At 46.5% G+C, this 12,017-nt stretch overlaps 1 protein-coding gene across 3 annotated transcripts; it reads right to left on the reverse strand.

Annotated features, from left to right (window-relative positions):
* Positions 1-338: 338 nt before the first annotated feature.
* Positions 339-11,438, reverse strand: MPZL2 (myelin protein zero like 2). Of its 3 annotated transcripts, none has more exons than XM_062197116.1 (7): positions 11,252-11,438; positions 9,346-9,568; positions 8,284-8,450; positions 7,781-7,991; positions 5,172-5,319; positions 4,099-4,174; positions 339-1,929 (listed from the first exon to the last, which is right to left on the reverse strand). In XM_062197116.1, exons 2-6 carry the CDS (start codon positions 9,401-9,403, stop codon positions 4,111-4,113), a joined length of 648 nt encoding a protein of 215 aa, XP_062053100.1. In that variant the 5' UTR covers positions 9,404-9,568; positions 11,252-11,438; the 3' UTR covers positions 339-1,929; positions 4,099-4,110. The 3 variants fall into 3 exon arrangements, with proteins under 3 accessions (XP_062053100.1, XP_062053101.1, XP_062053102.1); XM_062197117.1 differs by lacking the exon at positions 11,252-11,438 and adding an exon at positions 10,164-10,257; XM_062197118.1 differs by lacking the exons at positions 4,099-4,174; positions 11,252-11,438 and having other exon boundaries at positions 9,346-9,714.
* Positions 11,439-12,017: the final 579 nt, after the last annotated feature.

Below are 12,017 nucleotides of genomic sequence, written 5' to 3' on the forward strand. Positions count from 1 at the left end.
ATGAGTCATCTTATTCCCTGGAATTTCCCGTTCAATCAATGCAGGTGGAGAACAAAAGTCTGCCTCAGCCTTTGGGGAGATTTAATAACTAGTCACTTCCAACTCCCACGCCTTCACTAGACTTAAAAACTGGTAGTTTTCTCTATAGAGTAATGCAAGAATAAATAGAATGTTGCTTCAAAAGACTCCCCGAATTAAGTTATGTTAGAAACAAATTCTATCCCTTGTTAACTTCCAGGTTGTCTCTACTAAGAATACTTCTAATGAAGCTAAAATGTATACCCCTCTGTTTTCTGTTATCTGCTATAGACATTTTTAAAGATTTGTATATAAGCAAATTATGTAATTGATAATTCTTTATTACTAAAGGTTTATTTACACAGTGTTTAAGGTATAATAAAAAATAAATTACAATACAAAAGTACTCTTTAGGAAGACAGTAAACAACAGGGCCACACTACCCATTGAGTTGTTTAAATAAGACATGAGCTACACCTCTTGCTGGAAAGACTCTCCATGAGTTTTTGCTTCTTTGTGCTTACAGAACATCATCCAGGCCATCTGCTTGAAGAAATATCCAGTTATGTTTTCAAAGGTTGAATTATGAAGAAAAACAAAATATGAATAGAAATTAGTACAGACTTCAAATCTAATTTTTAGTTCCAAAACAGGGCATTGAAACTTTAATTTTTTGGATAGTATAAAAAGCAGAGACATGTCTGTAACAAGTTTCAGAAAATATAAATTATATCGATTTTTTAAAAACATTATTAGAAGACATATCAAGGCCCAGCATCTTGAAATACAGATATCCTATTTAAAATTTTTTCTTTTGTTAAAAGAAATAACATTGGCAGCCCAGCCAATGAAAACTGAAAATACCAACCTGTCACGTGGCTCATGCACCTACACTTCTAGATGTTTTCTATCCTTTGAATGAATGCTTCTGTAGCTCAGGTTTGGAAAGACACTGGGAAACTAGACACTTTCTAAATGGCACTCTCCTTTCAACAGTCCACTTACAAAGACCGGTTTATCTACCAATCGAAGGGGACAAAGAAGAAAATCAGTTTCCTTCAGTTAAAGTAGTTTTGTTATAAAGAGAATAAATAAACTTTTCCAGTTCTCAGAGCTATGTAAAATACAAGATCATCATTTAGAGTAGTTTTTGTTTTCTCCAGCCCTGTTTTTAAAGTTGTAATATAATATTTCAGAATCCTATTAAACTCCCTAATGATTCCAGTTTGCCAGTGATCACAGACTTTGATCTGCTATTAAAGATCATTAAATTGGGGCGGGAAACCTAGTAAGGCAAACAGTCACTGTGCATGAAAGACCTATGCTGTTGATTATCCTTTACAATGCAGCTAAAAGGTGACAAGTGATTCATCCTGAGGTGGCTTTTGCCAGTCTGTTATCAATTATGTAATGCTTCATAGTTACCGTGTAATTAGACTTTGTGATACTGTAAGCCTTGCATTGACAAAAACAAAACAAAACAAAACACCTGTCACCTGAGATACTGAAATTCCATAAAGAGGTTGTATCCCGTGAGCCATAAAAATCCAAATGTTGTTTGACAGTTTGTGTTTTGGGTTTACTGTTAATCATTGTGTACATAAGTCATAATCCTTAAGGGGGGTTTTAGGAGCAAAAATGGGGCTTCTCAGTTTACAAGAGCTAATGAGATATGAGCAGTATGTGTACTCTGAAGGCAAGTCAAACCTTCACAGTGAGACTGTCTGAATCTAGCAGTGTTTGCTCAAGAAGAGCCCAAGCAGGCTCCAGACGGATGTTGCTTATCTAGGTGGGTCTTTGCTGAAGAATTGGTTGGAATTCAGGTCACAAGGGAAAAGCCAAAGTCAAGTTTCCATTAACTTCAAGGGCTATCAGGGTTCTTGTTCTTGGAAATCTTCAGCTTCCTAAAACCTAAAACAAAATTTAAGCAGATAATTTATTTAGGAAGAGTGCAATGAGTCGCTAGCATTGTGCATTACATATACATTATTAAATGTCTTCTCCATTCTGAAGGAAAATATTTTTAATATTTTTCTCTCCCTAGTGTGTTTTCTCTTTTTTAAGATTTATTTGAAGGGCAGAGTGACACAGAGAAATCAGTCTTCCATTTGCTGGTTTACTCCCTAGATACCTGCAACAGCCAGGATGGGGCCAAGCAGAGATCAGGAGCCAGAATCCCACCTGAGTCGCCTGCGTGGATAGCAAGGACCCAGGTACTTGGGCCATCACCTGCTGCCTTCCTAGGTGCCACAGCAGGAGGTTGGATCAACTTGGATTGGAAGCAAAATAGCTGAGACTTCGACCTGCACTTGGCTATGGGATGTGAGTGTCACCTGAGTCACAGCAGCAACCACTCCCCAGTTTAATTTTTTTTTTTAAAGTTTCTTGTTCCTTATTAATAGTTCTCAGAATCAGCGTCCTTAATTCTTAGCTTCTAAGTGCCCTGCATGGATGCTTGGATGCTGGCCCACACTCATGCATTCTACATCATCCCCAACCCCACTGCAAACAAAATCAAAGGTACAGAAAAGTTGAGAAGACAGAGTATGGAATTTACCTAATTTTAAAGCATTTGTTAATCTTACTTTTTTTTTTTAACTGCTGAAGTTTAAAGCAAATTATTGACATTTTTCCCTAAATATCCTAGCATAAATTTTTAAAATAGGGACTTTTTTTCTAAGTAACTACATTATCATTATTACACCTATTAAAAACCAATACTAATTCCCTAATGTTATCTACAGTCATAATGTTCATATTTAAGACTTTCCCAATTACCCCTCCAACTACTTTTTCAACCAGTTTGTTCAAACTAGCATTTTCTAGTCAAGGATTTCATGTTATACTTGATTGTGTTCATCTCTTCCATTTAATCTAAAATGAACCTCCTGGGTATTTCCTATGACCTTGGCTTGATAGAGAATCCACTTGATTTTAAAAAGACAACAGCATTTGGCAAAAACTTCCCCCCACCAAATTTGAGTTTCCTGGTTTTACAAGACAATCATTTTCTCTGTATTCTATTTATAAGTTCTTGAGGTCTTTCACTGGAGCTTTGCTATTAAAATGTTGATTCTCTTTGCAACTAATAATAGTCTATAAAAGTCTCCACCCATGTAGGAGAGCCAGAAGAATCTTTACAGACTGATGTTACAAATGTCAAGAATTTTATTATGAGTACAAGATTCAAGCCTGCACACCTTGATTTACATCTAGGAACTAAATGTGTGGACCTACGTTAGAGAATGGAAGAAATTCTGAGCATATGAAAAGTAGATTATGCTACTTTTTAAGCCTGATAAATCTGGAAACTTAAAAAAAAAAAACAACATTGTGTATAGCTAGAACTATATTCATAGTCCCAATAACTAAATGAGAGGCATTGAAATCATTTCCAAATAGTACAGAAATTGGCTTATAATTTTAAAAACCCAAACAAGCAAGTACTAATCTTTTCACTTTAAAAAATGAGATTTCTTTATCCATGTTCAAAGTTTATTGCTATTGACAATGATGGTAAATATAATCCCAAGCCCTCAAATAACTGCAGAATTCTCTCTGTTTTAATGGCAGTCAAGTCTAGCTTCTTAATTTTTTTTTTTTTTTTTTTTTTTTTGGACAGGCAGAATGGACAGTGAGAGAGAGACAGAGAGAAAGGTCTTCCTTTGCCGTTGGTTCACCCTCCAATGGCCGCCAGGTACTTCTCCTGGTCTCCCATGTGGGTGCAGGGCTCAAGGACTTGGGCCATCCTCCACTGCACTCCCTGGCCACAGCAGAGAGCTGGCCTGGAAGAGGGGCAACCGGGACAGAATCCGGCACCCCGACGGGGACTAGAACCCGGTGTGCTGGCACCACAAGGCGGAGGATTAGCCTATTGAGCCGCAGCGCCAGCCGCTTCTTAATCTTTTGCACAAAATATGCTTGAAGGGGAGCCACCCACAAGACTTTAATAGAAGACTTTTATCTCCCAACTGAACTCCTCTAGTTTCATAGAGGAAACACCTAACAGCCATAAAAGGTAAAGTGGGATATTCACATTAGAGATGTAGCAGACAGAAGGATGAGGTCTGTGAACCTTACCATCTAGGAATGTTAATCTATATCTTCCAAATAAACAGAGACCTTTTTTTCTTGGTTCAGTTTTTCCTCTTCTTTTCTGTAACAAAGAATCAGAAACCAATTTTCAGGTGAACAAGAAAGAAGCAAGGGTATCTCCTCTTCTCTCTGCTCTCCTCCTCTCTCTCCAATAAACCCTTTCCCTTACTAAAAAAAAAAAAAAAGAAGAAGAAGCAGCAGCAAGGGTGGCAAATCCTATGGAAGCTGCAGGGAAGGTGTTCTCGACCCTGGGTATTTGAACTTAGACACTTCTCAGCCATTCACATGGGAGACCCAAATGGAGTTCCTGGCTCAGACCTGGCTGTTGCAAGCATTTGGGGAGTGAACCAGCTGATGGAAGATCTGTCTCTCTCTCTCTCTGTCACTCTACCTTTCAAATAAATAAATGAATGAATCTTTCATGTAAAAAAAAAAAGAGGGGGCCCACCTATTTTATGGTTCCTAAATGTCTACAATAGTTCAATAGTTCAATCCATTTAGACAGGGGCTGGTGAGAGGGAAGAATAGGACGTAGGGACTAAAGGATATAGAATTTCTTGTAGGGGGAGGGTTGGAAAGGTCCTGAAACAGATGATTATTGCACAAGTTTGAGAATACTAAAAGGGTATATTTTATGGTATGTAAATTTATCTCAATTTTAAAATATATTGTTGGGCACCTACTGTCAACACAGCACTTTCCTAAGCCTTGATTCATAGCAAGCCTGCTACCTGTCTAGTCCAGCAGTTCTTACCAATGTGTGATTCACTGTAAAAGCAAGGGATTATTTTAGAAAAGCTTTACGTAAGCAGATTTTTATAACATCAAGTCTCACATGGTAAAGAAATCCTATGATGAAATCTTCTGTAAAATTAAGAAACCTTTTATAAAGTCACTGCTCACACCCTAATTTATCCTTCCTCTGAACTTGAATTATCTCATACAGGGTTTACCCAAGGAGAAAACATCTGTTTAACAATTCTTTCGCCCACTTGCAAAACACCAAGAGTCACGGGAAGAGAATGTCAGAAGATTCTCCCAAAACTCCCCAGGCTTACGATTGTATCTCCACCACTTTATGAGCTTCTTCGGCCCATCGCTTTTTCCGGAAATGCTGGAAGAGGACCACCCCAATGACTATGATGACCATCAGCGCACAGGCAGAGCCGATGGCGAGCGCCAGGAAGTAGATCTCAGAGAAGCGCACTTTGAAGAGAAACACATGCAGTGACCAAGTTAGGCTCCTAAGATGACTGTGTGTAGTAGCCATTCTTCCTGAAGCAGGGCCTTCCTTCCCCTACCTTTATGTATAAAACACCACGGATCACCTGATCACCTCGGAAGCCCAGGGGCACCGGAAAAGTCTACTTCCCCAAGTGTGGTCCTAGGAGTGGCAGCCACAGTATCGCCTAAAAACTTAGAAATGCACATTCCCAGGCCCCACCCCAGACTTAAAGAAGGAGAAATGCTACGGGTGGGGCCCCAGTGATGTGTTTTGATGTGTCCTCCAGGGAACTGCAGAAGCCGGGAGTTCTGAGAACTAGGGGTTCAACTACCAGGTGGGGTAAGGTTCTTGCTGACCTAGTGCCCAACCCACTTCTCCCCGACTCCGTCTGCTCATCTGCTCGCCTCGGTCAGTCAGCCATTTATTTATTTAGATGTATTAAGGGCCTACTGTGTTCCAGGCACTGTGGTGGGTCAGTAACCAGAGTTCAGTGGGTAAATGATGAAAGAGGTAATGAGTCTCTGAGGCCCAGTTATCCTGTCCTTTATCTTGATTTCTCACTAAAATCTCAATAAAGTGCCCAGAGCCAAAAAAGACCTTAAAGAATGCCTAGCCCCAGGAGTTTCCAGCCTGGAGCTGATGAAGGGTGCGGGAGAGGAGAGGCCCACAAGCCCACAAAATCCAAATTTCGTGTGTGTGTCTCCATCTCTGTGGGAACTGGCCCATAGCTTTCATTAGATTATCAGAGAGCAGCGACCCTGATATAGCGGCAAACCCTTGCTTTCTTGCTCAGCTCGTTCATTTTGCGGATGAAGAAACTGAGAATACTTCTGGCAATGCTCCAAGGTCACCAGCTCTCTGCTGGGAGGGCCTTGAGGGATGATTGTAAACTCCACAGGGGTGGGCACTGGGCCAAGCGGTTAAGATGCCCACATTCCACAGTGGAGCACCGGGGTTCACTATGCAGCTCCACGCCTGACTCCAGCTTCCTGCTAATGCAGACACTGGGTGGCAGCAGTGACAGCTCAAGTGACTGGGTCTCCACCACCCATGTGGGGGACACAGACTGTGCTCCTGACTCCCAGTTCCAGCCCTGGCTCTTTCAGGCTTTTGAGGAGTGAACCAGTGGGTGGAACATTGCTGTCTCTCTCCCTCGGTCTAATTCTCAAAAGGAAAGTAATTTAAAAATAAATAAAACCATAAACTGTTGATAGGAATGAAAGGAGAACGCTCAGCACTTTGCAGGCTTATACATTGAAGGTAGTAATACTATACGTTGGTGGGGTGGACGCTGTGGCATAGCGGGTAAGGCCGCTGCCTGCAGTGCTGGCATCCCATGTGGGCCTGGTTTGAGTCCCAGCTGCTCCACTTCCAATCCAGCTCTCTGCTATGGCCTGGGAAAGCAAAAGAGGATGGCCCAAGTCCTTGGGCCCCTGTACCCACGTGGGAAACCCGGAGGAAGCTCCTGGCTCCTGGCTTCGGATTGGCACAGCTCTGGTCATTGCAGCCATCTGGGAAGTGAACCAGCAGATGGAAGACCTCTCTCTCTCTCTCTCTCTCTCTCTCTCTGCCTCTCTGTAACTCTGCCTCATAAATAAATCTTCTTTGAAAACACTGTATGTTGGTTAAGCGCATACACTTAGAGCTAGGTGAGGATACCAGCTGTACCATTTACTAGATGCAGGATTTGGAGTAACTAACTTCTTTGAGCCTCAGCTTTCTCAGGCATAAAATAGAGATAACAATATCTATTCCTTGGGTTCTTACAAAAATAATTCAGGTAAGTTGTTCCATGCTGTACCTGCCCATAATAAACAATGTGTGGGAGTTATGACAATTCTTAGTACAATTCACACTTCGGGAAGCCTTTACATTGCCACTGGCCAGCTGACATGACTTTGGGCGAGCGACTCGACCTCTGGGAGCCTCATTTCCCTCACGGGGCGGGGGTGGGGGGCTGGGGGAGGGCGGGTAATGGGAGGCACTGAATGCATAATAAACTGATGAGGTGCGTGAAGGTTAAACTGTGGGAAGTACCCAGTGAACCACTGGCTACCACTGCTGGGACCCGCCTCCTAGGGTGATGCAAGCATTAAATGAGATCACACTTGTCCCGAGTACTCCGTAAGTATCTTGAATAAGTGAGTGAACGAACAGACCCATTGTGAGTCCTTTATCAGGGCACTGCTTCCTCTGCCTTCCCCGATTTCAATGGCAATTTTGTAAAAGAGCCCCGGGAATCCTTCTTCCTTTCTGTTTCTTTCCACAGCAACTGGACAAAGCCTTTCTCTTTTCAGCCTGAGGCTGTTCAGTCACCCTGGGAAGTCCCAAGCTCCAAAGCACTGGGCCCTCTCTCTACCGTTTCAGCCGTCACAGCACACTGCCCCTCTCCGCCCTAGCAGCTCTCACACTTCCCAGAACCTCTGTCCCTGCGTAACCTACCAGTGTGCACCACGCTGAGCCGGATCTCCCCTATCAGCCCGTCAACATCGGGTGGGTTCTTCACCTGGCAGGTGTACGTCCCGTTGTCGTCGAACTGCAGCTTCCAGAGCATGATGGAGACATCGTACCGCTCAAGGTTCCCGTCCCAGGCCACCCGGTCCTTGAACCGCCCACTCATGGGTTTGAAGGGATCCATATGGTAGTAGAATACCTAGCGGAGAGAGATGGCATAGGGTCTTGCGTCTCCAGCACTGCGGCAAGGAGGCTGAGATGGTGGGAACGGAAGGAACACAACAGCGCAGGCACTGCCCTGCCAGCAGCGCCTCCCAGCCATCTCCTGCTACCCCTTCCCGGCCTCCCTCTCTAGGCCTCTGCGCCAGCAATTGTTTCCCTGCTTAACCCTGTGCCTGTTGCTTCGGAAAGCACAGGAAAGGCAGGCGAAGCCAACTGGCTTGTCACTTTCTTTACCAAGGGTCCCAGGAAAATGACAACAATCTACTCACAAACTGCTCCGGCCCTCCATCTTGAGGACGAAAATTCCAGGTCACCGTGAGGGCATCGCCCACGGGAGCAAAGCTGGAGAAAGTGCATTTTAAACGAGCATCTGTCCCGTTAACAGCCTCCAGCACCCGGGAGGTGTAAATTTCCACAGCTGCTGTGGGCCCGTGAGCTGCAGTGAAGGGAAAGGAAGGGTTAACAGGGGATGGAGCCCACACTTGGAAAAGAAACTTCCAGGAAGGACATCTCATTCTTACTTCACCCAGAGGCACTGCCAACAACTCCCGCCAACTTTTCAGTCTGCATCCTTCTGCCTGTACCCGCCTTCGCTCTCCCATTCCACCCCACGACTGAAAATACCACCCAGCCCCAGTGTCATGGTACCAACTTCAAACTGGTACAGCAAGCTGCCAACACTGGCCAAAAAAAATAAAGTGCAAATCGTTAACCCTGATTAGCCACGTTCTGTATGGTATGTAAGACAGCATGCAGCAGGTCGCTTTCCGGAAAGGGTCCTTGTTATGTGGATTTCCTGCTACAGAAATGGCACTAGTCAGCTCCAGACGGCTGAAGCCCGCCTGTACCCCAGGCACTGCCGTCCCACGTGGTACTCTGGCCACGATATGTACATTTAGAACGTATGCGTTCAAAACCCACAGCGGGTCCCTTCCTCTCTCTTTAACAATCAGCTTTCCAAGTGCCCCAAGAGGCCCAGACAAGACCCACCCCTAGAAATCCAAGTGCCAAAATCGTGCTGAGTCCTGCCAGCAGGGAGAAGCTGAGAGTGGCCACAAAAAAAAAAAAAAAAAAAAAAAAAAAAAAAAAAAGGTATGTAACCTGAGATCAGAAAGCCGTCTTCTGTGCAGGAACACACCTAAACCTGTTTGTCCCAAAGCAGCTCCCCCAAAACAGCCCACCGCCTTCGGCTTCAGTAAAGTCCCAGCTAAGACGAACTGCACCTGTGGCCCAAACTCCCAAACAAAACTCTCGCGACTTCTCGGGCAATGAGTTCACTTAATGGGCTAGGGCGGAGGGAAGAAACGCTGAGCGAAGCCGGCGGCTCTTACCTGCGAGCTGTAAGCCAAGGAGCAGCAGAAACACGCGCGTGGGGCTCGTGCCATACATGAGGGAAACCCAGGCCTGGCCCCGGAGACCAGACCTGGGCAGACCAAGGGCGCCAACACTCTCGCGGCCGCTCGGGGAGGAGCAGGCAGTGTTTTCGGCCGGAGAGCTCCTCACCTATGGGAATCTGAGCGCCCGTGAGTCATCCCGCTGGCCCGGTGCTCGGGGCTGGAATGAAAGGTGGGGCCTGAGCTCCCGGCGCCCTCCTCCCTTCCCCCCTCTCACCCTCCGCACCGCGAGCACCCAAACCCGGCAGCTCCTCTCTCTCCCAGCTTCTCAGCTCGTCTGACTGGGCTGTGGCCTCTGAATGGCCTCGGAAACAGCGGAGGAGGTGGTGCCAGACTGAAATGTCCCAGGCTGCTTCGGGTCTGGCCCACACACACACCCTTTTTTAAAGGAGGCTTTAGGCTTGCCTGGGAAGTGAATGTTGAAACCACCTGCACTTCCCAGAGCATTGCCCCGGGGGCCACTTTAGCCCGGGGTTGGAGCCGCACGACTCTGGGGTCAGAATTCCTTAGGAGCCTCCGTGGTCCCAAGCTCCTTCCACTGCTCCCCTCCATTTTAGCCCAACAACGTAAGCTCTGGGATTTCTGCACCTGTCTGACCGGTAGCTTTCCCTGAGACTCAGCTGAAAATAAACTGACCAACTCAAACCTCATTGTTTAAGGATCCTGATCTCTGCAGGATTAAAGAACCAGGACGTCACCCCTCCCACCCACCCCCACCCCACCCCACCCCACCCCACCCCTTCCTGCTCATTCACCTGCCGGCTCAGTGCAAGTTCCAACAGGATTTTTGGCTGAGGACTTCACTTCCCCAGCACCCCCAGAGAAGTGTTCCCATTTGATCTGAGCCCAGCAAGGGCAAGTGATCGGCCCCCAGAGGGGCGCAGCAGATAGGTGGCGAAACTGGAGCTCTCCTGGCTCTTCCCACACAATGACGCCTAGGGAGAGCATGCCCAAGGAAAAGATTTGCATAGTAGCTTTTCCTGCATCAGATTTCCCCTGCCATGGTCAGGGGGGCCCTCTGTCTGGGGAATTCAAGGAGACAAGCAGCCTCCTAGCTGGGAAAGAGGGTGGGTCCTTGTTGCAGACTAAGGGAGCCAGGTGGAGACTACACCCGTTGTTAAGAGGGTGGCTTGGCCAGCAATGTGACTGAACTGAGAAGGCATTGCCCTGCTCCCTGGATTAGCCTTTAAACACTCTGCAGTGATTCATGTACTCTCCCGCTGAGCCCTGGGACCCAGAGGGCTGCCCGGAGGGGAAGCAGGGAGCAGGCGGGGTAGGAAAATAAAACATAAAGAAGAAAATGGCACCAAAAGAGAATGAAAGTTACAGAAGCGAAGGGGCAGGATGGGGAGAGGAGCACAGGGGAAAGATGACTTGGGCTTGGAGCAAAAGCAGGTGGCCAAGAACAAAAATTCATTGTTAGAACTGAGAACCCCAGGGGCCACCCCAGATGGAGTTCAGTTGCGAGCCAGCACACTAGCAAGAATGCCTTGTGATGGGCCCATCTGAAAACAGAGTGGCTGCCGCCTTTGTCAAAGATGACACCAAACAACCTGCACAGAACACTGGGGACCTTTAAAATGGTGATGAGGAGGGGAGACAGCCTTTCTTGTACATAGGACACTGAAGTTCAGCCCCAGAAGCCTGAGCAAAAAAAAAAGGTAAACTTGGTCTTCTGGGTTGGCTTTCAACTTCATGCAGCTGCAGAGGACGAAGAGGGAGAGCCTGGGGTTTTGGAGCCCACAGCCAAGTGCAGAATGTGGTGAGAGGTAGAGTTACAGGGAGCCAAGGAGCACAATGCAGACAGCAGGCGAGGAATCGGGGCAGCAGAAGGGGAACAAACCTCCCGTTGTGGCCGCAGGAGAACCTCTCCAAAGGTAGCCAGACACCCTGAGAGCTGGCAGCCAGCCCGGCTCGGATCCACTGCTCCGCAGAGTTCAGGTCCCTGGCTCAGTGCCCAGCAACGCCCTGATTCCTTCCAGTTAGCAGGAGGGGCTCCTCCTCGCCCTGCTCCCCTGCTGGGTGAAGAAAGAGGCTGAGATTGGAACTCCTAGAACGAAGAAAACTCTACAGAAGAGGCGTGTCTGTCCCCGGGCCACCAGAGCGGGACTTTGATCAAACCCGAGCTCAGCTTGCAGTTGGTCAGGAAGAAGCAAAGTGCTCAGCGCCACTGCCTCTTCCCCAAGATTTTCTGCAGAAACATCCTCATTGTCCCGAAAATGTGTGACACCCCGAAATTCTGCAAGTGCCTCTCCTGCCCCAGCTCTACACACTTTGCTAAAATATTTCTAGTGGCTCTGCAGACCTTGGCCAGGGGCTCAGAGGACGTAAGGCCAGCTGGCCTGTTTCAGTATCCATAAAATCTGCCTTTCTCAACATCTGAGGCAAAATGTTTGCTTTGCTTTTTTTTTTTTTTTTTTAAAGATGAAGCAAGCATGCTGTGAAGCAAGGAAAACAAATAATTTAGCTTTTAGGGTGGCTCAACTAAAGCATTTGTGTACTTAGATGTTTCTGCCCATATGTCCTACTAAGAAAATACTAGGGGGCCGGCGCTGTGGTGTAATGGGTAAGGCCGCCGCCTATAGTGCCGGCAACCCATAAGGGCGCCC

The sequence above is a fragment of the Lepus europaeus genome, chromosome 7 (assembly GCF_033115175.1).
Source record: "Lepus europaeus isolate LE1 chromosome 7, mLepTim1.pri, whole genome shotgun sequence".
Lineage (NCBI taxonomy): Eukaryota > Metazoa > Chordata > Mammalia > Lagomorpha > Leporidae > Lepus > Lepus europaeus.